This window comes from Saimiri boliviensis, chromosome 6 (assembly GCF_048565385.1).
Source record: "Saimiri boliviensis isolate mSaiBol1 chromosome 6, mSaiBol1.pri, whole genome shotgun sequence".
Taxonomy (NCBI): Eukaryota; Metazoa; Chordata; class Mammalia; order Primates; family Cebidae; genus Saimiri; species Saimiri boliviensis.
The window spans coordinates 124,674,466-124,700,372 of NC_133454.1; the positions used below are offsets into that span (position 1 = coordinate 124,674,466).

Sequence of the window (25,907 nt, forward strand, 5' to 3'; positions counted from 1 at the left end):
CTCACTCTGTCTCCCAGACTGGAGTGCAGTGGCGTGATATCGGCTCACCGCAACCTCCGCCTCCTGGGTTCAAGCGATTCTCCTGCCTCAGCCTCCTAAGTAGCTGGGATTACAGGCACGTGCCACCATGCTTGCTAATTTTTTGTATTTTTAGTAGAGAGTTTCACTGCGTTAGCCAGGATGTTCTCGATCTCCTGGCCTCATGATTCACCCACCTCAGCCTCCCAAAGTGCTGGGATTACAGACATGAGCCACCGTGCCTGGCCGAACCCAGGCCTGACTCTAAAGCACCTACCTACCCAGCAGGACTTGGTGACAGATGCAAATAAGGGAGCAAGGAGGAGAAGTCAGAGAAGGGCAGTCAGGGGACTTCTGGATCTCAGGGAACAGTTGGGAAGGGGAGGTAGTGAAAATCCTGGTTCTCCTCTGGGTTCTGCCTCTTTCCCCGGTCTCATCCCCTCCTGAGCCTCCACCGTCTCCACTGCACCCTGGGCCTCCCCCTCCTCCCCTCCCACCTCAGCTCCACCCTGCTCCCCTGTCTAGGCCTGCAGAATCTGCGCACGGCTCAGGCAGCGCTGGGCAAAGGCTGCCTGGCCAGCTCCTTCATCTGCGTGTACCTGTTTACGGGCGAGCTGTACCCCACGGAGATCAGGTGGGTGCATGGGGAGAGATACTGCAGGGTGAGACCTCCTGGGCTCACCGAGGCAGGACCCCTGGTCCCTCCTGCCCTGCCCCCTGACACTCAGGGCGTGGCCCTCCCAGGCCCTGGGGGGTGCAGGTCGCTGCACTGACCCATCCACACACCTCTCACACACAGGCAGATGGGGATGGGCTTCGCCTCGGCCCATGCTCGCCTCGGGGGCCTGGCAGCGCCCCTGGTTACCACACTTGGAGAGTTCAGTGCCATCCTGCCACCCATGTGCTTCGGAGCCACTGCAATCCTGGCCGGGCTGGCTGTCTGCTTCCTGACCGAGACCCGCAACGCGCCCCTGATGGAGACCATCACGGCGATGGAGAGGTGAGGGGCCTCTAGTGCCAACAGGCCGAGAGTTCCAGGAAATAACTGGGGGGCAAGTGGGGTGTTCTCCCCACTCCGGCGCACCTGAAACGTTCTGGCTGGACACACCAGAGTTGTGAGATGCCTCCGCACCTCCATCTACACTGGCTTAGCTTTCCACAAGAACAGACCCGATCATGAAGGTAAAAAAGAATAAACCGTGAGCCAGGAAACTCGTGGGTTGGAAGTGAGGCCTGGCAGAGAAGTGGGGAGAGGAGATCCGGGGAAACTGAAGCAAAGACAGGCCCCTGTGGTTGCCGTGCAGGCTTCAGATTTGGTTCTGGGCTTCCTCGAAAGTGACACTTTCCTTAGCATTTAGCACTAGGAGAGGTTTCTCTTCTCTTCTTGGCCTCTTGTTTTTTTTTTTTTTTTTTTTGAGACGGAGTTTCGCTCTTGTTACCCAGGCTGGAGTGCGATGGCGCGATCTCGGCTCACCGCAACCTCCGCCTCCTGGGTTCAGGCAATTCTCCTGCCTCAGCCTCCTGAGTAGCTGGGATTACAGGCACGCGCCACCATGCCCAGCTTATTTTTTGCATTTTTAGTAGAGACGGGGTTTCACCATGTTGACCAGGATGGTCTCGATCTCTCGACCTCGTGATCCACCCACCTCGGCCTCCCAAAGTGCTGGGATTACAGGCTTGAGCCACCGCGCCCGGCCGGCCTCTTCTTTTTTAAAGATCACCTTGGCTTCAAATGTGGGTTTCATTAGAAAGTTTGCTAAGGTGACAGCAACGCCCCGACAGTGTTTCTAAAACAAATGCAAGAGGGCATTAGATCTGGCTGCTTCTTGCCGCATTTCTCAGCAACAGTGGGCTCAGGGAAGACCCTTAGTTTCGGGGAATGGTGACAGGGACAGTAGCAGGGCCCATCTGTCACCCTTTCTGAAGGTCAGCTTGATCCCAAAGGTGGACCCATCTGTACCCAGTGGCCTGTACGGGTGCTGTTTGCAACCCTGAAATAACCCTCATAGGCTGGGCGCAGTGGCTCACGCCTGTAATCCCAGCACTTTGGGAGGCCAAGGTGGGGCAGATCGCCTGAAGTCACGAGTTTGAGACCAGCCCGACTAACATGGAGAAATCCCATTTCTACTAAAAATACAAAAAATTAACTGGGCATGGTGGCACATGTCTGTAATCCCAGCTACTTGGGAGGCTGAGGTAGGAAAATTGCTTGAACCTGGGAGGCGGTGGTGGTCGTGAGCCAAGATCATGCCACTGCACTCCTGCCTGGGCAACAAGAGTGAAACTCCCTCTTAAAAAAAGAACCCCCATAGACATCCCATCTCTTGATGTAGGGCCATGGACCAAGGCTGCCCTGCAAGGGCCATCAAGGATATATTCTTTGGCAAGTCCTATCATTTCTGCCTCCAGAATAGACTTGAATCTGTCCTCTCTCCAGCTGTGTGTCCACGGCCCTACATCAAGCCACCATTGTCGCTTGTCTGGACAACTATGAGAGCCCCATATCCTCCCCTGTCCTTGTCCACTTTATTCCCTGAAGGCCAAGCAGTGTGGCAGGCTGGTGATGTGAACAGGACCCTGTCCCTGCCAGATCACGAGGATAAAATCTGAAGTCTGACAAGGTCCTCGTGATCTGGCACCTGCTCAGCTCACCCCCAACGGCCTGGCTACTGCCTTGGCTGCGCTCTCTGTCTAGAATGCTCTTCCATTTGCCCTTTACCTGTGTGACCCCTACTTATCCCACAGATCTAGATGCAGGTGTCCCAGATGTTAGGCAAATACTTGTCAATAACCCATTCCCATTCCAGAGCCTGGTTTGCAGGTTCTTTGAGATGTTGCCTCAAGTACATGAAAAAACAAGTGAAGAAATGTCCAAATGTCCCCCTACTATTTTTTTTTTTTTTTGAGATGGAGTTTCGCTCTTGTTACCCAGGCTGGAGTGCAATGGCACAATCTCGGCTCACCGCAACCTCCGCCTCCTGGGTTCAGGCAATTCTCCTTCCTCAGCCTCCTGAGTAGCTGGGATGACAGGCACGTGCCACCATGCCCAGCTACTTTTTTGTATTTTTAGTAGAGACAGAGTTTCACCATGTTGACCAGGATGGTCTCAATCTCTTGACCTCGTGATCCACCTGCCTTGGCCTCCCAAAGTGCTGGGATTACAGGCTTGAGCCACCGCGCCCGGCCTGTCCACCCTACTATTACAGAGAGAACAGTCGAGGTGATTCTAGCCTGGGCATTTTAAAAATCAAATTTTGCTTACCCTAGCTTTAGAAAAATCTCAGTAACACCAAATGAAATTCTAGTTTAGGTCATGCAGCTTCCTTTGACTATGCCAGGAGCAATTTAATATAAAAATTACTGTATGTTGGCCAGGCACAGTGGCTCAGGCCTGTATTCCCAGCACTTTGGGAGGCTGAGGCAGGAGGATCGCTTGAGGCCAGAAGTTTAAGACCAGCTTGGGCAATATCGAGCAAGACTCCAACTCTACAAAAAATAAAAAGTGTGTAGCTAAGACTATACGTGTGGTGTCACATACCTATAGTCTTAGCTATGTGGGAGGCTGAGGCAGGAGGATAGATTAAGCCCCGGAGTTTGAGGTTACAGTGAGCTGTGACCAGTGCCACCACACTCCAGCCTGGGTGACAGAGTAAGAATGTATCTCAAAAAAAAAAAAAAAAAAAATTGGCCAGGTACGGAGGCTTACGCCTGTAATCCCAGCACTTCGGGAGGCCAAGGCAGGCAGATCACTAGGTCAGGAGATCAAGACCAACCTGGCCAACATGGTGAAATCCTGTCTGTGCTAAAAATGGAACAATTAGCCATGGGTGGTGGCGCCTGCCTGTAGTCCCAGCTACTCAGGATGCTGAGGCAGGATAATGCTTGAACCCGGGAGGCAGAGACTGTGGTGAGTCAAGATAGCACCGCTCTACTCCAGCCTAGGGGACAGAAGGAGACTCTGTCTCAAAAAAAAAAAAATTATTGTTACTGGATATGAACAATTCAGTGTTGAAGACTATTTGCTGAAAATGATTTTAATTTCTGGAGTGGCTGCTAATGAGCAATTGTTTCTCATGATGATCTTCTGATTGGGCCTGATTCAGCCGGTCCTATTAGGAGTCCATTCCTCCCCAGGGGCGAGAGTGAGCTTGCGCAAGGTGAGAAATGAATTGGTTCCAGATGTGGGACGCTCTCTTGAGGTCAAGAAATGTTGCAAAGTAGTCTCATAGTTTGTATGGCTTTTATGGTTTATTTTAAAATTGTGTGTGTGTGTGTGTGTGTGTGTGTGTGTGTATACACACATACGCAATTTGGAACTATCTCAAATTTACAGAAGTGCTACTGTGAGACAAATAACCTTCTTCTCTGAACCATTTGAAAGTTGTTGATATCGATTCCAAATGCTTTGATGTGTATTTCCTCCAAACAAGTATCTTTTCCTGCATAACCACAATTGTAACATCTAAATCAGAACATTAGTATTGATACGTGACAGTGACGACCATTTAATCCTCAGACCTCATTCAAGTTTTGCAATCCCCCCTGACGATGTCCTGTAACGTTGGAGGATTTCTTTGAGTCACGTATAGCATTGAGTTGTCACATGGCTAAAGGCTTGACTGTGTCCTCAGCTGTCCTTCGACCTTCATGACTCCAAGTCAACAAAGTTCTATCTTTGGAAGGACTAACGAGACTCCACAAAATACACTTAGATAAGGCCCTCATAAGACAAAGCATGAAATACAGCAGGAGGAAGAAAATACAGGGAAGCATTGGGAGGCCTGGGGCACCCAGGGGCGCCTCCCAGGGTCCTCATTTAGGCCCAGGATGCATTTTGTTTCTGTATCACAAGCCATCAAGATGAACATGAAGTATCTCAATCTCAGGAAAGCCAAGGCACATGTTAGCTGAGGGCATTTTTTCTATCCCATTGGACACAGCCCAAACCAGGCTGTATCACCAGGTAAAACACGTGCAGATCATAAATCCATACATTTTCAGTAAACAATGTAGACTAGTTGATAAAGGGGACCTCCAGGGGAGAGTTGGGCTTTAACGGCACATAAATTGCTAGCCAGCACCGTTCATGCTTGTCTTAGCCAGCACTCAGTGTCATGGCTCCAGGCATCTTTGGAGATGAGCACGAAGCTAACACAGACCAACAGTGATCTCGACAGCTTTGAAGATTGCAGAGTAGTTCTTGATACGTTTCCCCTTGGTTTGGGTTTGCTGATTATATCAGTTGCAGCTTATGGCTCTCTGGCAGGAGCATCCCAGAAACGATGCTGTGTCCTTCTCATTTCATCCTAGCAGACGATACACAATTTGGATTTTTTTTTTTAATGGAGTCTTGCTCTTGTCACCCAGGCTGGAGTGCAGTGGCGCGATCTCAGCTCACTGCAACCTCCATCTTCCGGGTTCAAGCAATTCTCGTGCCTTAGACTCTCATGTAGCTGGGACTACAACCACCTGTCACCACGCCTGGCTAATTTTTGTATTTTTAGTAGAGGCAGGGTTTCACCACATTGGCCAGGCTGGTCTCGAGCTCCTGACATCAGGTGATCTGCCTGCCTTAACCTCCCAAAGTGCTGGGATTACAGGCATGAGCCACTGTACCCAGCCCACAATTTGGATTTGTTCCATAATTGGGGATGCCTCCTTTATTCCCTGGATTCAGATGGTATCTGCCAGACTTATCCACAGTAAAGTTAATCTTTCCCTCTTTGTAATTATTAAGTATTTTGTGGGAGTGTTCTTTCTTTTGTTTCTTCTTTTTGGGATAGGGTCTTGCTCTGTCCCCCAGGCTGCAGTATAGTAGCATGATCACAGCCCACTGCAGCCTTGAACTCCTGAGTTCAGGAGATCCTCCCACTTCAGCCTCCTCAGTAGCTGGGACTGCCAGCTCCTCCCATTGCACCTGACTAATTCTTTTAGTTTTTTGTAGAGATGGGGGTCTTGGTTTATTTCCCAGGATGATCTTGAACTCCTGGCCTCAAGGAATCCCCCTTTTCAGCCTTCCAAAGTGCCAGGGCTATAGGTGTGAGCCCGTGCCTGGCCTTGGGGATGTACTTTGAAACCATGTACATATTCCATTTCTCATCAAACTTTCAATTTCTTATTTCTTTATGTCATTATTGATTTATAAATTCTCGTTTTATTCAATGATTATACCCCGTTTTGATGCTCAATTTGCCCTAGGTTTGGCCAGTGGGAAATCTTCTGGCTTCTGTGTCCTTTAACATTATTTAAGCACATCCTTGCGTTCTAGCACAAGACATTCTGGGTTCATCCTGCCAGCAGTTCTAGAGGAGCATTCCTCTGAGTGTCGCTCATTTTAGTGGAGAGTGGTATTTGGAAACCAAGATCTGGGTGCAAGATGGTTATTGTTTTTGGATTCTCTCTGCTCCCCAGCCCTCTCAGTGGACAGAGGTAAGGAATATGTGTGTCTGCATACGGAAACACACACCTTTATATCTTTGGATCTGTGGATCATACTGAAAACCATGAGTTCACACCAACACCTCCAGTTCCATCCAACACCCCAGGGTTCATTCCAGTTTCCCTCTTTTCCTATTTGTTAATTTCCTTATCCGATAACAAAAAATCTGCCTCCCCTCCTTCTTGCTATATTTAGTTATTGTATCAATTCCCCTGGATGTAAACCACTCCCACTGCTGCAGCTGTCACTCTGCCTGCACGAGGCTCAGTCTCTGGAGCCGCCTCCGAATCTCGCCCTCCCCTGCCTGGCATCCTCTCCACTGCTCTGAGGCCCCACCACTCTAGGCTGGGCCAACTATGTGCAGATGCCCTCCTTACGGCACCCCAGCTCTGATACCTGTGCTTGGCTACACCCTCACACATGGACACTCCCTCACCTGCTCGATCTCTGCATCTCTGTACCAGGACACCTCCCTGTGCAGACACCCAGCTTATCTCACTTGGGCTCCGACACCCCAGACCTTGGCACCCCTCAACATGGACACCTACCTTGTTCTGCCCCATGCACTGGCTTTGGGATTTAATTGTTCAGGGACAGAAGGGAAGAAAAGCTTTCCATATATATATATATATAATTTTTTTTTGAAACAGTCTTTCTCTGTTGCCCAGAGAGAGACTCTGTTTCAAAATATATATATTTATGGAATATATTTCCATATATACATATATATGGAAAGCTTTTCTTCTGCACTCTGGAGTGCAGTGGCATGATCTAGCTTGCTGCAACCTCCACCTCTTGGGTTCAAGCCTGGCCAACATAGCGAAACACCTTCTCTACTAAAAATACAAAAATTAGCCAGGTGTGGAGGTAACATGTGCCTGTAATCCCAGCTACTCAGGAGGCTGAAGCATGAGAATCGCTTGAACCTGTGAGTTGGAGGTTGCAGTGAGCCAAGATCAGGCCACTGCATTTCAGAACGAGACTCCATCTCAAAAAAAAAAAAAAAAACAAACAAAAAAAGAAACTTAAACTTACAGTTTATTGAAGAGGAAACAGGCATGGTGCTTATTTAGCAACTGGAACACACAGATAAGCTGACGTCTTAAGCAAAGCCCTGCCCTTGTGTAGACACCAGCAGGAGCACATCCAGATGCAGCTGTGCCCTGAGGAAGAGAGTGACCAGCGACCAGGAAGCGTTTGCAAAATTCTGGAGGCCAAGGATTTTACCTGGTGTTTGATGTAGGCATTTTGAAATTTAATTCCTTTATTCTACTATTAGTCGCTGAATTCCTACTGCGCTGCAGACACAGGGCTAAGTGCAGGGTGTGGAACGAATAACACAGATGTGATCTCTGCCGTCTTGGGGCTTATAGAGTAGAGGAGACACATGTAGAGGAGACACGCACAGGTACGTGTGGAATTAGGAGAGACGATGTGGGCGGGTGGGGATGCCTCTGGACTTAAGCCTAAACTCAAAGGAGGAGGAGGAAGAAGGGTTAGGCAGGCTGAGAAGGGGAGAAGGACATCCTGGGGGGAGGAAACAGCCTATGAAGTCCTCTGAGGTCCCAGAGAGCTGGGAGGAGCTGCGTGCCAGCCAGACATGGACTTGCAAGATGAGGCTGGAGGGTGGCCAGTGGCAGCCTTAGAGGCCAAGGTGACAATCTACTCTTTAATTCTTTTTTGGGGGGGACGGAGTCTCTGTCACCCAGGCTGGAATGCAGTGGCGCAATCTTGGCTCACCGTAGCCTCCACCTCCCCAGTTCCGGTGATTCTCTTGCCTCAGCCTCCCAAGTAGCTGGGATTACAGGCCTGTGCCACCACACCCAGCCAAGAATTTACACTTGAATTCTAAGTCAGTGGATAACCCACTGCAGGGCTGAGAGAAAGGGATTAATATGGTCTGACTCACAGTTTTAAAAGCTCTGTCTCCTTAGCATCGGAGCCTAAGTGGCATCTCAGCCTAGGGTTCTAGGCATTTGAGGCAGTTATTCTGAAACAGTATTTCTGAACCTTTTCTGATTATCACCCTCAAAACCTTTTTAGACATTTTTTCTCTAATCACACTCCCCAACCTCAATAAAATTTTAATACCAAAGGTATACGTTATCTGTTCATGTGCTGGAATCTTTTGTAAGGCTCAAAACCATTGTAATATCTGAGGGTTTTTTTGCCCTCCAAGAAATAGTATTTGTCCTTTTAGGACAATATCACTCTCAAAATGAATGGTAGCTCATGCCTGTAATCCCAGCACTTTGGGAGGCCGAGGCGGGCAGATCACCTGAGGTCAGGAGTTTGAGACCAGCCTGGCCAATGTGGTGAAACCCCATTTCTACTAAAAATACAAAAAATAGCCAGGTGTGGTGGTGTGCGCCTGTGATCCCAGCTACTTGGGAGGCTGAGGCACGAGAATCACTTGAACCCAAGAGGAAGCGGTTGCCATGAGCTAAAATCATACCACTACATTCCAGCCTGGGTGACAGAGCAAGACTCCCCTCTAAACAACAACAACAAAAGAATGCATGCTCTGAAATTATATATTCCGGCAGCCATAAGGACACCTTGCAGTTAAGACTTTTAGAGCTACCAAGAAACTTACCATCAGATACACGTTTAGCGTGTCCTCATATGACACCCAAGAAGTCACGTGAGGACATAGGAAGCCTTCCGGTCCACAGATGTCTTTAGTCACTTGGCCAGGGTTCCAGCTGATGGTTCCTATCCAACCGAACATCCAACAGAAACAACTTAACTAGCTTTAGTTTGGTAGGTGTATTAGGATGTTCTTGCATTGCTTTAAAGAAATACTTGAGACTGGGCCGGGCGCGGTGGCTCAAGCCTGTAATCCCAGCACTTTGGGAGGCCGAGGTGGGTGGATCACGAGGTCGAAAGATCGAGACCATCCTGGTCAACATGGTGAAACCCCGTCTCTACTAAAAATACAAAAAAAATTAGCTGGGCATGGTGGCGCGTGCCTGTAATCCCAGCTACTCAGGAGGCTGAGGCAGGAGAATTGCCTGAACCCAGGAGGCAGAGGTTGCGGTGAGCCGAGATCGCGCCATTGCACTCCAGCCTGGGTAACAAGAGCGAAACTCCGTCTCAAAAAAAAAAAAAAAGAAATACTTGAGACTGGGTAATTTATAAGAGAAGAGGTTTAATTGGTTCTGCAGGCCGTTCAGGACGCATGGTGTCCTCTGCTTCTGGGGAGGCCTCAGGGAGCTTTTACTTGCGGCCGAAGGTGAAGCAGGGGCTGGGTGCAGTGGCTCACACCTGTCATCCCAGCACTTTGGGAGGCTGAGGTGGGAGGATCGCTTGAGCCCCGGAGTTCCAACCTGCAGTGAGCTATGATTGCACCACTGCACTTCAGCCTGGGTGACAGAGCCGGGACCCTGTCTCTAAATTAAAAAAAAAAAAAAGGGAGTTTAACAAGGCAGTTTTGCAGTGCCCCCCTGACACACACACACACACACACACACACACACACACACACACACTCGGTTCTAGAAGCTGGGGACGGAGCTAGGGAAACTCGGAAGCTTCTCCAAGCCTATCATGGCAGGAAGACCCAGAGGGGAAGCAGCTCACCTGTGGGAACTTCCAAGCCCCCAGGCAGTAACCATTAGCAGCATGTTCCCCGGGCACACAACAGTCAAAACCAATAAGCTGAATGTGTCCAAGAGACAGAAATCAAAAAGATGAAATGGCTTCCCAGGCAGGAAAAGAGAGACGTAGGGAGGGATGCAGGCAGTAGAATGGCCAGAAAGGCAGCCTGGGCGACATGGCAAAACCCCAGCTCTACAAACAACGCAAACATTAGCTGGATGTGGTGGCTGCGGGCCTGGGAGGCTGAGGTGGGAGGATCACAGGAGCTCAGGTGGTTGAAGCTGCAGTGAGCCAAGATGGTGCCACTGCATTCCAGCCTGCGAGACAGAGGGAGACCCTGTCTAAAAAAAAGTGGAAGAAGAAGAAAGGCGTTTGACATGTTAAGAAATAATCACAAAAAGTAAAATTAAAACAAAAAAATTTTAAAATTAAGCCTGGGCTGAGCACAGTGGCTCATGCCTGTAATCCCAGCATTTTGGGAGGCTGAGGCTGGTGGATCACCTGAGGTTAGGAGTTTGAGACCAGCCTGGCCAACATGGCGAAACTCACCTCTACTAAAAATACAAAAATTAGCTGGGCATAGTGGTGAGTGCCTGTGATCCCAGCTACTTAGGAGGCTGAGGCAGGAGAATCATTTAAACCCAGGAGGCAGAGGTTGCAGTGAGCTGAGATTGCATTGTACTCCAGACTGGGCAACAGAGCAAGGCTCCATCTCAGAAAAATAAAAATTAAAAAAGATTACGCCAATTGACTAAAATATTATAAATAGAAGAGTTAAAAAGCGAGGATAGAAACATTGATAAAACAGTATGAACACTGAGAAAAATCCAAAAATGGAACCAGCTAGAAGTAGTTAGGAGAAATGGCAAGATATGAAATGATTCAAATAAGAGAATAACATAAACTAAGATAATTCAGTGGGAAAACACTTCAGTGTCCACAATACAAAGAGAAAAATAAATGAATTAGAACATAAACCATTTAAAAGCATAGAGGATTCTTTTTTTAAGGCAATAGGCCAGGCATGGTGGCTCATACCTGTAATCCCAGTACTTTGAGAGGCCAAGGTGGGAGGTCGCTTGAGCCCAGAGTTCAAGAGCAGTCTGGGCAACATTGCAAGACCCCCGTTTCTACCAAAAAAAAAAAAAAATACAAAATTGGATCTGGTCAAAAGATAGAAAGCTAGTGGGGTAGCCTGGGGTCATTTGGGATTGAGGGGGCCTCAAAGTCCAGGCGAGCCCCCCACCCTCAACCTCCCCTGACTCCTTGAAGAGCCAACCAGGGCAGGGCAGGAGTGGCTCAGAGCCCCCACCTTTGTTCCCCCCTGCCTCCTGCCTTGGGAGAAGAAGGGTGTTAGTAGTCTCAGTCCCCGGGTCGGGGGGGGGTGCTGGCCCCAGTTTTCCAGCCAAGTGAACTCGGGCACATGTCCAGCCTCCCGGTCCTCATCTGTAAGACTCTTTGTTGGATCTCTTGACCCTGCAGCTCTTCTAAGTGTTTCCAGCCAGGCCAGCTTCTGCCAGCTGTGAGATCCCAGTGATGGGGTAAGGAGGGAGCTGGAGGGTGCCCATTGGGGTGCCCACCAAGGTGCCCACGAGAATCCAGAGGAGGGGCCGCTGCCGTGCCCACCTCCTTTTTGGCTTCAGGAGAGTGGAGCTGCACCCTGTGCACATGGCACCACCCTTCCCTGACATGCACGCCATCTGCCCCTCACCACTGCCTTCTTCTGTCTTTTCATTTCTACAGGGTCAACGAAGGCTCTTCCAAGAAGAGTGAAGAAATGTCTCTTCAGCAGCTGAGAGCATCTCCCCTCAAAGAAACCATCTAAGCTGCCTGGAACCTGGTGCTTGCTGGCAGCACCTGAGCCATGTGCAGACGGCTCCCTGGGGGTTTCTCCCGGGAGCCCCTGGGGACACGGGTAGTGAGCTGGAGGAAAGGTCACTGAAAACATCCTGGCTCCCTTACAGAGCCACCCACAAGCCAGGGCTGCTTGGAGTGAAACCCCACCAGCAACAGCCAATCTGCATTACAAATGCCAGAAAGCCAGGAGAAGCCAGTCCCAGGGACCAAAGGAGAGACTGTTTTCCTTTCCCATCCCCAATCTGCCCCTTAAAATGTCTCTATGTTAGTTCATTCTGACACTGCTATAAAGAACTACCTGAGATTGGGTAATTTATGAGGAAAAGAGGTTTAATTGACTCACAGTTCTGCAGACTGTACAGGACCACATGGCTGGAGGCCTCAGGAAACTTACAATCATGGCAGAAGGCAAAGGGGAAGCAGGCATGTCTCCCCATGGCTGGCAAGAGAGAGAAAGTGAAGGGGAAGGTGCTGAACTAGGTAGAGTTGTTAAGTTCGACAGCCCCAGAGCCAGGGCAGACATTAGTTGTTTTTTTTTTTAACTGTGAGAAGGCCCCCGGCTGCTTGGAGCTTTATTTAAACGGCTCTTTATTTCCCCACTTTGTTGCTTTATACAGGGTTTAGCCAGAACTGCTAAGTTAGGAATCCACAGCCTGCAGAGTTCCACTGCCCCCAAGAATTTTTATATCTGCTTTTGATTCTTAGGCACGCGCAGGTTACTGATAGGCTGCTTTCTTGTAATTTTTAGGCTTTGCTGCCCTGCTGGATGGTAAATCCCAGATAGCACACCTGTGGTTGGCAAATCTGGGCCTTTTTTTAAGACCTAGTATTTACAGGTCTCCAGGTATTTGAGCAACAAGTTAGTTTCCTGGGCACATATGGCTGCTACCGGGTGTTCCAGCAAAAGGTTATTCATGTACTGAAGCAGCATACAACCTAGGGCCTTGGTGGGGAACCCTTGGAGGTCCCAGGACAATGCCTCTCCAAAGACGGCTGGGGAGTTTTGGAACCCCTGTGGACGCCGGGTCCAAGTGTACTGTGTTGTTACGCTGGACTGCGGCAAACAGTTTTTGGCTTTTAGGGGCTAAGCAGATACTGAAGAAAGCATTCTTTACATTTAAGCAAGTGAACAGCTGGCCTCAGCTGGCAACAGTTTTAGCAACGTATAGGGATTGGGCACCGTGGGGTGCAAGGTTACAGTTCCTGGTTGACCAATCGCAGATTCTGCACTGGTTTATAGTTCTTGGTCTCCAGCTTGGGGACAGGCAGGAGAGGCGTGTTCTGAGGAGACTGGTAAGGAACTCTAGTACCGTAAGCTTTTGGGCATCTGAGATGGACCTGGGTCCCCTTAAGAGCTTCCCTTGGTACTGGGTACTGCCTCTGTTTAACTGGTAGTGCCCCTGGCTTGACTTTGATAACCACTGGGGCTTGGTTTACTGCCAACCCTGGGGGACTGTCTTTTATTTAGACCCATGGCCATTGCTTGGTTAGCGCAGGGGTTAATTTTTGTCCTGGCTTAGTTAGGAAGAGTCTCCACTCCTCCCTCCTTGGGACTGTGAGAGCCATGATAATTTCTGCGTGAGGCAGTCTGAGCTGCGGGGAGCCCTTATTAGTAAATGTAATAGTAGCTTTTAGTTTGCTTAGCAAGTCTCCCCAAAAGGGGAAGGGGACATTCCGGCACGTACAAGAACCGATGTATAATTTTGTGGCCTCCCACCCAACAGGTCCGTGGTAGGCAAAAACCCCGCTTTTTTGAAACTTTAGTGGCCCCAATTATATTTATTGTCTTAGTGGACAAAAGAGCTACAGGTTGGGTTACCACCGAATGCTTTTATTATTATTAGTATGAGGTTTTCCATTTTACTGCGACTCTGTTTGCCCTAAGCTGTTGAGCCTAGCAACTTCCACACCCAGCTGCGCTCCCTGCGCTTCCTTGTTTTCAGGGTTAGCAGTTTACCTTTTTTTATTCCTGATTTTTTTTCACCTTTTTTTTTTTTTTGCCACTAGCGCTGCTGCACCTTGGCCCCTTAACCACTGCTGGGCAGGGGGTCGGGGGAGCGCTGAAAACTAACCATAACCAGGAGTTTAGGGAGGAAATTGGCTGGGGTGTCCTGGCTTGCCTGGAACCTTGCGCCGCGCTTTGGAGACACGGGACCTGCTCAGGCTCCCCTCTATGGGCCAATTCACTTTTAATGCTGGCCAGGTTACTTTACACAGAGTTCTAAGTTTCTCTGGCATTATGGTGGCACCATCATCTCCACGAAATTTCTTATTGAATTTTTTTTAGCATAGTTTTCCACAGAGCAGGTTTACTCTGCGTTCGGTTAGGGTAAGAACGGCACTGCGCGCAGGGCAGAGGGCTGCTCGCTGGCTTTACCTGATGTAATCACTCGGCTCTGCACTCCACCCGCGGTCTCCTACCCTCTACAGCGCAGTTCTTTTTCTGTGCACTTTGACACACTTTTACTTTTTTCCCTTCAGTCAAGTTAGAAACAGAAACAAGTTGAAGGTGCCAAGACTGGCTTACAGAGTAACAAAATTGAATCCAAAGTGCCGAGATTGACACACACACACACACACACACACACGAACAAAATGAAAACCAAGGTGCCCACATTGGCACACCGTGCTTGATTAGGCCATGATTCTACCCAGTGGGGTGGTTAAGTGAAGCTTTCCAGAATTAACCCGACTGAGTTTTTGATGTTTGGACTCCAAGCGTGCGGGTTCCTTCTCGGTGTTCAGCCCTTGTGCCGGATGGCTGCGGGCCCGCCGGGCCATGCTGTGGGTGAAGGATCCACTGGGGCCAGTGCCTACCTGGGAGCGCTCTCAGGATCCTGTCACTCAAGCGGGCTGGAGTCCCCTGCGGGGATGCCCCACAAGGGCAGGGCAAAGCTGCCTGGAAGGCTGTCCTGACCGTCCGCCAACTAAAACTCGTTTCCCGGTCAGGGAACCCAAATTAAGTAGGAATAGCGAGCAACAAACCTCTTGAACACCGAACTGAGGAAGGAAGTGGCTTTTTATTTGGCCAGGAGCTGCGGGGGTGAGGGGGCTACAGCCTTATTCACGGAGCTCCCGGAGAAGCAGCTTCTTTCCCCTTTTATAGGCTTATAACGATAAAGGGGAAACTGAGGTAAAACTATGTTATTGTTCATTGGTTGGACATTCAACCTTACAATTTTTTGGCTTTATTAATTTGCTAGTTCATGTGCAGCACAAGCAGGAACAGGCAGGGGAGGGGGCTTACAGACACAGGACAAAGGCAGTAAATTATTAGTTGGCAAAGGTGTTTTCAGAAGGGAGCCTGCGTCGTGCAAACATGGGGGTGTAACCCAGTGCCAGGCTCCAGCTGGTAAAAATAACATTCATTTGCAACTTTTTTAAGGCTTACAAATAGCAAAGATGCTGGGAACCAAAAACTAAGTTATTTTCCCAGCTCTTTGGTATTTTCTTTCTTTTTTCTTTTTTTTTTTTTTTTTACCTGCCTTCCCATTCAAAGGGGAGGAGGAGGTAAATGCCAAAAAGCAGGAAAAGGGGAGGGGTCTCCCTCTCAGCGCCACACACTTTACAACAAACAGATCTGGTCAGAACTCTTATCACGAGACAGCACTAGGAGGATGGTTCCAAACCATTAGAAGCCACCCCCGCTATCCAATCACCTCCCACTAGGTCCCACCTCCAATACTGGGGATTACAATTCAACACGAGATTTGGGTGGGGACACAGAGTCAGACCATATCCCTGTTTATTCTTGTTCCACCTGAGAATGCTCTGTCTTTGCAGGGTTAGGGTTATATCTCTGCCAAAGGGTCGTCCCTGGAATAGCCCCACTTGCCCTTGAGAAACTTAGAGAACTCATTCTATTCCACTCACCTGGAAAGGGTAAATGCTCTTCTGCCTTACAGGATTAAAGCTGTTTCCCCCACGTGTGTGTGTCTTCCCTCTCCGACAGGGAAATGTCCCCATAGCAGGCGTTCTTGCCTACTTCTGTAGCTCCACCAGCCTCTCATAGGCCTTGCAGAAGCTGCATGTAAATAAATAGTTGATGGAGAAACGATGAAAACAGACTTCCACAATGGATGGAGACCTTTGTGCATTGTTTGGATTCCTAGCAATACCACTTTGCAGAACTGGGATATGGTTCATTTCCCCAAAAGTCTTCTCCAGGTGTGTGCCACCATGCTCGGCTATTTTTTTTTTTTAATTTCGTAGCAACAGGGTTGTTGGAAACAGATGCTCAGTGCTACAAAGAAAAATCAGCACTCAGACAATGATCTCCCAAAAGGCAATTTTACTTTCTGCAGAAAGGGTGCTCCCATTAGCCATCTTGCCCCGAGAGTACAACTAACAAAGGAAAAGCAGACATATTTATCCTTTACGCATTTGGAGTCGTCCTTACTGCTGTGTCTGATCTCTGTTGATTGGAGCCAGACCTCACAATCTAAACTAACACCTGATTGGCTAACAACTTAAAACTTTTCTAAACAGCTAAAAGCAATGGAGAACAGAAGGAAAAGAGGAATTCCAAATAGGGAAGGGATAGGAAGTTGCTTGTGAAAGGACTTAGAAAAGTAATAACATAAACATCTTGGTTAAAGTACAAGGAAGGATGTACGATGTGCCTGTGAACGTGTCTAACAGCTGCATAGGATAGGGCTTAACAAAGAGTTCTTAGCAAAAAGCAAGAAGGCTTTGAAGAAAGTCTTTAAAACGAACTATTATTTCTAACACTTATGATTTATTCTTTAACGAGAAAGGGAACTTTGAAGAGAAACTTTTCTACTTCCTCCAGGGTCTTTCTTTGTTGCCCTGACTGGCTTTAAACTCTTGGCCTCAAGCAATCCTCTGGCCTCAGCTTCCCAAAGTGCTGGGATTACAGGCATGAGCGAAGCATCCCGCCGACCTCACTTCTATCTCCAGCCCAGGTGCCGGACATGTATCCCCGACCTTAACCTTCACTGGAATTCATTTTAGAGTTATAGGGGATCCGAATCTTGGCCCATTGGGTGCTCTTGGTCAAATTTTCCTGTCTGATCCCTTCTTCCAGGAGTTACTAGATAATCAAACAAGATCAATTCTCAGCCCCTTATAGCCCAAAGAAAGGCACAATACAGGGAAGAAAGAGACTATCAGAGCTCAGGCAGGAACCGTGGCAGCTTGCCATTTTGCCAGGGTTAGTCTTCCAACAGCTTGGAGCTTGGAGCTTGGAGCAGAGGTGGAATGCAACTTCCCTAAGAACTTGTCCCAGGGCCCTGCTATTGATGTGCCGCATTCTGAGTTCCTCCGGGGATTTAACCTCTCTTGTTGAACTTGTCAGGGAACACCTGTGTGTGATCTGCTAAGTGAGCTTTCGCATTTGAGTTGTTCTCCACGCACAGCCCTCCGCAAATCAGTGAATTCAATAGGCAGAGGGCTGCTGTGCCTGGCCATGCTTTGAGATTCTCCCAGGGGTCACCTCTTCCAGGCAGCTCTCACTGACCAACCCTGCCTGCCTCTGTGCGCCAGCCCCCTCCCCCCACCTCTCACCACCCTGTGCCCTCTATACAGCCTTCTTATTGCACTTTCCAGGGTGTTGTGATGGGTCCATTTACATGCTGATCTCTCCAGTGGCTCCTCAAAGACGAAGTTAAATCACCTTTTCTTGACCTGGCCTGCACATAGTAGGTGCTCAGTTCATGTTGCTGGAGTGAATGACTATTTTTTTTTTTTTTTTTTTTTGAGACGGAGTCTCACTCTGTCACCCAGGCTGGAGTGCAATGGCACGATCTCAGCTCACTGCAAATTCTGCCTCGTGGGTTCAAGTCATTCTCCTGTCTCAGCCTCCTGAGTAGCTGGGATTACAGGCACCCACCACCACACCCAGATAATTTTTTTTTTTTTTTAAGATGGGGTTTCGCTATGATGGCCAGGCTGGCCTTGAACTCCTGACCTCAGGTGATCCACCCACCTCAGCCCCCCAAAGTGCTAGGATAACAGGCATGAACCATCATGCCCGGCACCCAGCTAATTTTTGTACTTTTAGGAGACACAGGGTTTTACCATTTTGACCAGGCTGGTCTTGAACTCTAGACCTCAGGTGATCTACCTGCCTCGGCCTCCCAAAGTGCCAGGATTACAGGTGTGAGCCATGGCGCCCAGCTGTGAATGACTGTTATTTTATTTATTTGTTTATTTTTGAGACAGGGTCTTACTGTGTCACCCAAGGTGGGGTGCAGCGGTGAGATCTCGGTTCACTGCAGCCTCAACTGCCCTGGCTCAAGCAATTATCCTGCCTCAGCCTCCTAAGTAGCTAGGACCACAGGTGTCTGCCACCATGCCTGGCTAATTTTTAAAGTTTTTGTAGAGTCAGGGTCTTGCTCTTTTGTCCAGGCTGGTCTCAAACTCCTGGACTCAAGTAATCTTTTGCTTTGGCCTCCCAAAGTGCTGGGATTACAGGCATGAGCCACCACACCAAGCTTTTATTTTTATTTTTGAAGAAAATTTAGAATAGTAGTTCTCAATCTTGGAATCACCTATGAGCTTAAAAAAAAAAAAAAAAAAAAGCAGCGCTGAAGCCCCCTCCTCAGGATTCTGATGTCATTAATTGGGGCTGGAGCCAAGGATAAGAACCACTGGCCTAGAAATAATTTGTTAACTGGGAAGATGAGTACAAATTTAATCCAGCAGATAAGGTTAATTATAACAAGACTGTGACCTCATAGTTAATAAGTTACTTACCATGAGGTTAGTAACCTAACTTGATTTCCCAGAACAACAACAATACATACTTTTAAGTGAACAAACTAGATTTTCTTTTCTTTTCTTTTTCTTTGTTTTATTTATTTATTTATTTATTTTAGACGGAGTTTCACTCTCGTTACCCAGGCTGGAGTGCAATGGCACGATCTCGGCTCACCGCAACCTCCGCCTCCTGGGTTCAGGCAATTCTCCTGCCTCAGCCTCCTGAGTAGCTGGGATTACAGGCGTGCGCCACCAAACCCAGCTAATTTTCTGTATTTTTAGTAGAGACGGGGTTTTACCATGTTGGCCAGGATGGTCTCGATCTCTTGACCTCGTGATCCACCCACCTTGGCCTCCCAAAGTGCTGGGATTACAGGCTTGAGCCACCGCGCCCGGCTTTTTTTTTTTTTTTTTTTTTGAGATAGGGTTTCGCAATTGTTGCCCACGCTGGAGTGCAATGGCGCAATCTCGGCTCACTGCAACCTCTGCCTCCGGGGTTCAAGCGATTCTCCTGCCTCAGCCTCCTGAGTAGCTAGGATTACAGGCATGTGCCACCATGCCTGGCTAATTTTGTATTTTTAGTAGAGACAGGGTTTCTCCATGTTAGTCATGCTGGTCTCGAACTGCCGACCTCAAGTGATCTGCCGGCCTTGGCCTCCCAAAGTGCGTGAGCCACCGCGCCTGGCCACAAACTAGATTTTCTTAAAGAAATATTCTGACCGACAGCAGCGGCCGCGGGCCCGAGGGCGGGGGCCGGGGCCGGGGCCGCCACCCGCACCGGGATCACACCGGCTCCCAGCTGTCGCTCGGGGCCCGCTGCGGCGCCGCGCCGGAGCACAAGGAGGCCCCAGAGCGCCCGAGCCTGGAGGACCCAGAGTCGTCGGATTCCGATGACGAGATGACAGACCCGGCCAGCTTGGAGGCGGAGGCCCACCAAGGCCCGTGCGGCCAGATCCGCCATCAGTACCGGGCGCTCATCAACTCCGTCCAACAAAGCCGGGAGGGCATACGAAATGCCGGCGACAGATTAACAGAGGCCCTTGAAGAGGCCAACACTCTGTTTAAGGAAGCGTCCCGAGCAAGAGAAGCAGTCCTCGGTGCCCACTTTCTTGTTTTGGCTTCAGATTTGGGCAAAGAGAAAGCAGAGCAGCTGCGCTCGGACCTGAGCTCGTTTGGAATGTTAAGATATGTTGAAGCTCTACTGACACATATGGGTGTAAATCCGCTAGAAGCTGAAGGACTCGTCCGTGATGAAGATAGCTCTGATTTGGGATTCATAGTCTACGACTCCTGGAAAATACCAGGCAAAACAGCAGAAAACACTTTTAATAAAACCCATGCATTCCACTTTCTATTGGGTTCAATATATGGAGACTTCCCAGCGCCGAAGTCACGAATTGATCGTCTAGGAAAAGTTCCTATGATAGGAGAGGAGAGGGCAATGCCCGCCCAGTTAAGCAGAATGGAAGGCGGAGGCGAGCAAGTCACTTGAGCCCAGAAGTTCAAGACCAGCCTAGGCAACACGGAGAAACCCTGTCTGTACTAAAAATACAAAAGTTAGCCAGGTGTGGTGGCACATGCCTGTAGTCCCAGCTACTTGGAAGTCTGAGATGGGAGGATCACCTGAGTCCAGGAAGGCTGAGGCTGCAGTGAGCTGTGAGGCTGGGTGACAGAGCAAGACCCGGTCTAAAAAAATAAATAAATAAATAGGCTGGCACGGTGGCTCACACCTGTAATTCTAGCACTTTGGGAGGCTGAGGCAGGCGGATCACCTGAAGTCAGGAGTTTGAGACCAGCCTGGCCAACATGGTGAAACCCCTTCTCTACTAACACTACAAAAATTAGCCATGGATGGTGGCACGCACTTATAGTTAAAGCTACTTGGGAGGCTGAGGCAGCAGAATCGCTTGAACCCAAGAGGCAGAGGTTGCAGTGAGCCAAGATCGTGCCTCTGCGCTCCAGCTTGAGTGACAGAGCAAGATTCTGTCTCTAAATAAATAATAAATAAATAAATAATAAAAAATAAGAAAGAAATTTCCCAACAGCTACTGGTTCTACCAGGAAGGAACAGCCTACACTTCACACAATGGAACAAGATTCACTTTCTGGGCTAGTTTGATTCCTTTTGTTTCATCCTGTTATTTTAGGATGGATTTGTATGTTTTTCACGGGCTGATTGTTCTAAATGTACCAACATGGGTGACCATGAACAAGCACATTGCCCTGGACTTCTTGAAGTCAGCCGAGGTGGGGAATGAGTGGTGGCCAGTACCTCTTGCCTCACGATTTGCTTAATGACATATTTTGCTGACTGGGCTCTGGCTGGGACCCTGGCTGTAGGCCTGGTCAGCCTGCTGGCAGTCACAGTCATGGCCACACTCATGTTCTCTAAAGAAAATAAAATAGTTTTGGGACCAGGCACAGTGGCTCACACCTGTAATCCCATCAGTTTGGGAGGCTGAGTTGGGCAGATCGCTTGAGCTCAGGTGAGGCCAGCCTAGGCAACATGGTGAAACCCTGTCTCTAATTTTAAAAAACAAAAAAATGATTTTGCGGCCAGGCAGTGGCTCATGCTTGTAATCCCAGTGGTTTGGGAGGTGGAGGCGGGTGGATCACTTGAGTCCAGGAGTTTGAGACTAACCTGAGCAACATGGTGAAACCCTCCTTATTTCTACAAAAAAAATACACAAATTTAAAAATAATTGTTTAATTATGGTGGTGTTGGGTGCGGTGGTTCATGCCTGTAATCTCAGCACTTTGGGAGGCCAAGGCGGGCAGATAACCTGAAGTCAGTAGTTCAAGACCAGCCCGGCCAACATGGTGAAACCCCGTCTCTGTTAAATAAATAAATAAATAAATAAATAAATAAATAAAATTAACTGGGCATGGTGCACACACCTGTAATCCCAGCTACTCGAGAGGCTGAGGCATGAGAATCACTTGAACCCAGGAGGCAGAAGTGGCAGTGAGTTGAGATCATGCCACTGCATTCCAGCCTAGGCAACAGAGAAAGATCCAGTCTCCAAAAAAAAAAAAAATTATAATGGTGCCATGGGTCTGTAGTCCCAGCTCTTGGGAGGCTGAAACAGGGGGATTGCTTGAGCCTGGAGGCAGACATTGCAGTGAGCCAAGATCACACCACTGCACTCCAGCCTGGGTAACAGAGTAAGATCTTATCTTTAAAAAAAAAAAAAAAAAAAGTTTCGGTCCAAGTCCCTATCAGTGCAGATAACTAAAGTATCTGATGGGGCAGCTATATCCCTGAGAGTCCTTAGCTGGATACATGAAAGGCCAGAGACCAAAGGACTTAGGCCAACTGGCAAAGGCTGCAGCTGCGCTCATCTGAGTCTTGGCAGGGCGCCCTGCCATCATGGGTGAGAGGCTGTAGAAGCTGCTACGAGGCCACCTCCCATTGGCCTCCCATCGCCCCCTGGAGGCTGCCGTGAGACGCTTCTGCATCGCCTCTAGCTTCTGTGAGATCTGAGGCCCTCCTCTGAATAGAGCTGTAGAAGATAAAATTCCTCAGCTGCATCTGGAACAGGCTCCTCAGTTACGGGGCATCCCACAACCTTGCGGTCACAAGCCTCTTCAGGGTCTTTCAGGGTCGTCCTGTTCGGTGTAGGCGACCAGGACCGCAGGGCCTGGCACCTTAGGCTTGTCCTCCTTTTCACTGTCTATGTAAAGAAGAAATCTGAAATCTATCTAAAAGTGGCTCGCTGTGCCTTTACAGGTCAAATCAGTCAGGACTTGGCCTCTGCCTGGCCTTGTTGGATGTGAACTTGACAGTGGCCTATTGCTCCACCTCTCATCTTAACCAAGGCTGAATCAGAGAATCTGAGGATAGAATTTTTGGCTTTCACACAGGTCTAATAATGCCCCTGAGCTTGGGAGAGATAATTGATTTATGGAACCTCAATAAATATGGGTGGCTGGCTTTGAAATTAAGACTCAGGGATTATATCTGGAAGGCTTCCATTTAAATGGGTCACATGAAAGGTTTAGTCCCTGAAGGAATATATACATATTTTTTGAAACGGAGTTTTGCTCTTATCGCCCAGGTTGGAGTGCAATGGTGTGATCTCAGCTCACTGCAACCTCCGTCTCTTGGATTCAAGTAATTCTCCTGCCTCTGACTCCTGAGTAGCTGGGATTACAGACACCTGCTATCACACCCAGCCAATTTTTGTATTTTTAGTAGAGACGGGGTTTCAACATGTTGGCTGGGCTAGTCTAGAACTCCTGACCTCAGGTGATCCACCCTCCTTGGCCTCCTAAAGTGCTGGGATTGCAGGCGTGAGCCACTGAGCCCAGTCGGAATATTTATATATTGAGGACACCTTATTTCCTGACGGAAAGCCAACAAGATGTAAGTTACCAGTGTGCTGGACAAATACCCAGAAGGTCTTTCCAACAACCCACTAGAAGAATGAGGCCAGGGAATGGATTTCTTTGATCACGAGGGCATGTGTGGAGAAGCCTCTATGACCAGTAGCGGTGAGACAGGATGGGGTTCTTGTTGGTGCTCCAGAGCGATGGCACAGGGAATTTCCCGATCCTCCGGACTGCACTCACGCTGCTTCCTGCGTGCCTACTCACCCCCTACAGCCTCCTGCAGAACCTCACAGCCATAACCCCAGAGCATCACTGCCGGCCAGGGACAACTGGACCAATGGATCTCCTCTCCGAGCTATGTCAGGATAGGGACCTATTGGGGGTCTTCATTCTGCTGAGCAAGGACCAGAAGGCTGAGCAATGCCTGAGGGTCTCTGAGCCCCAGTGGCAGATCTTAAACCACAGCAGCTCCTCCTCTTTGGGCCTGGGCAGTGAGGCCTGGCGGGGGCACGATGGCCTCCTCCATCATCACCGATCGGAGGCAAAGCTACAGTGGAGTGCCAACCTTCAAATGGCTTTTTAACTTTCTTTTAATCAGGATATAACCTTTTACATTAAATGTAAATTTAAGTGTACAGCTAGATAACTTCTATATTTTGTTTTGCCTATGTTTGAATTCCACATAAACAAAACCATGTAGAATATATTCTTTAGACGGGGCTGGGTGGCTGGGTGACAGCGTGAGACTACGTCTCAAAAAAAAAGAATGTATTTGTTTTCTTTGAGATGGGGTTTTGCTCTTGCTGCCCAGGCTGGAGTGCAATGGCATGATCTTAGCTCACCGCAACCTACACCTCCCAGGTTCAAGCAATTCTCCTCACTCAGCCTCCCGAATAGCTAGGACTATAGGCATGTGCCCCCACGCCCAGCTAATTTTTTATTTCTAGTAGAGACAGGGTTTCTCCATGTTGGTCAGGCTGGTCTCAAACTCCCAACCTCAGATGATCCACTCACCTCAGCCTCCCAAGTATTTATTTTTTTTAGAGACAGATTTTACTCTGTTGCCCAGGCTAGAGTGCAGAGGTATAAGCATAGTTCATCGCAGCCTCAAACTCCTGAGCTCAAAAATTTCTCCCAAATTTTAATTTTTTTTTTTTTTTTGAGTTGGAGTCTTGCTGTTGCCCAGGCTGGAGTGCAGTGGCGCGATCTCAGCTCAATGCAACCTCTGCCTCCCAGGTTTAAGCAATTCTCCTGCATCAGCCTCCCGAGTAGCTGAGACTACAGGCGCACGCCATGGCACCTGACTAATTTGTGTATTGTTAGTAGAGACCGGGTTTCATGTGTTAATCAGGATAGTCTCAATCTTCTGACCTTGTGATCTATCCACCTCAGCCTCCCAAAGTGCTGGGATTACAGGCGTGAGCCACCGCGCCCGGCCTCAAATTTTAATTTTTAACATTTTTTGTAAAGATGGGATCTCATTATATTGCCCAGGCTGGTCTCGAACTCCTGGGCTCAGGTGATCCTCCCACTTCAGCCAAATACATCCTGGGCCAGGTGCAGTGGCTACTGAGATTATAGGTGGAAGCCACCATACCTGGCCCAGGATATATTCATTAGCGTCCTGGGGTTTTTTGAATTCAACATAGGTTTTTAGGAGTCTTTCATGTTGAATGTATCAGAAGGTCTGTTTTTTTTTGTTTTTTGTTTTTTGTTTTTTGTTTAGTATTATAAAGAATTCCATTGCATGAATATATCATAGTCTAGTTGTCTTTTCTATCATTGAAAGACCTGTGCACTGTTTCCAATTTGGAGCTATTCTGACTATCACAGTCATGAACATTCTGGCACGTCTTTTAGTGGACATAGGCATTTGTTTCTGCTGGGTGTATGCCTGGCATGGAATTGCTGGATCACAGGGCGTCCCTAGAGCAGTTCTGTAAAAGGGTTGCATCGACTTACAAACGTAGGAGATGTTCAGCAATCTTCCATTGCTCCACATCCTCCCTCAAACTTGGTCCAAATGATTTCATTTTGCCTTCACTTAGCTACTTACAAAACAGGGAATTTTAAAAAGAAATCAACATTTTATCCATTTTCTCGCTACTCCGAATTTCTCATTTGCCTAAGTAAAATGAGAATGGGGCCAGGCGTGGTGGCTCACGCCTGTAATCCCCTCACTTTGGGAGGCTGAGGTGGGTGGATCATAAGGTCAAGAGACGGAGACCATCCTGGCCAACATGGTGCAACCCCATCTCTACTAAAAATACAAAAAAAAATTAGCCGGGTGTGGTGGCCTGCACCTGTGGTCCTAGCTACTCGGGAGACTGAGGCAGAAGAATTGCTTGAACCCAGGAGGCAGAGGTTGCAGTGAGCCGAGATTGCACCACTGCACTCCAGCCTGGTGACACAGCAAGACTCCGTCTCAAAAATAATAATAATAAACAAAATGAGAATAAAAAGAGGAAAAGACCAGGTGAGGTGGCTCACGTCTATAATCCCAGTACTATGGGAGGCTGAGGCAGGTGGATCACCTAACATCAGGAGTTCAAGACCAGCCTGGCCAAAATGGTGAAACCCCGTCTCTACTTAAAAAAAGAAATTAGGCCGGGCGCGGTGGCTCAAGCCTGTAATCCCAGCACTTTGGGAGGCCGAGGCGGGTGGATCATGAGGTCAAGAGATCAAGACCATCCTGGTCAACATGGTGAAACCCCGTCTCTACTAAAAATACAAAAAATTAGCTGGGCATAGTGGCGCGTGCCTGTAATCCCAGCTACTCAGGAGGCTGAGGCAGGAGAATTGCCTGAACCCAGGAGGCGGAGGTTGCGGTGAGCCGAGATCGCGCCATTGCACTCCAGCCTGAGTAACAAGAGCGAAACTCCGTCTCAAAAAAAAAAAAAAAAGAAAAGAAATTAGCCAGGTGCAGTGGTGGGCACCTGTA

At 48.6% G+C, this 25,907-nt stretch overlaps 1 protein-coding gene and 1 pseudogene across 1 annotated transcript in view; both read left to right on the plus strand.

The window, feature by feature from the left end:
• The window catches only part of SLC22A20 (solute carrier family 22 member 20), a 36,508-nt gene extending 20,544 nt beyond the window's left edge, over positions 1-15,964 (plus strand). The window contains exons 8-10 of the mRNA XM_074401695.1: positions 544-652; positions 818-7,865; positions 11,801-15,964. Of these exons, the coding sequence (XP_074257796.1) occupies positions 544-652; positions 818-1,022 (314 nt within the window). The 3' untranslated portion in view covers positions 1,023-7,865; positions 11,801-15,964. The remainder of the gene's footprint in view (positions 1-543; positions 653-817; positions 7,866-11,800) is intronic.
• Positions 6,395-20,204, plus strand: LOC120364566 (non-structural maintenance of chromosomes element 4 homolog A pseudogene; annotated as a pseudogene).
• Positions 20,205-25,907: the final 5,703 nt, after the last annotated feature.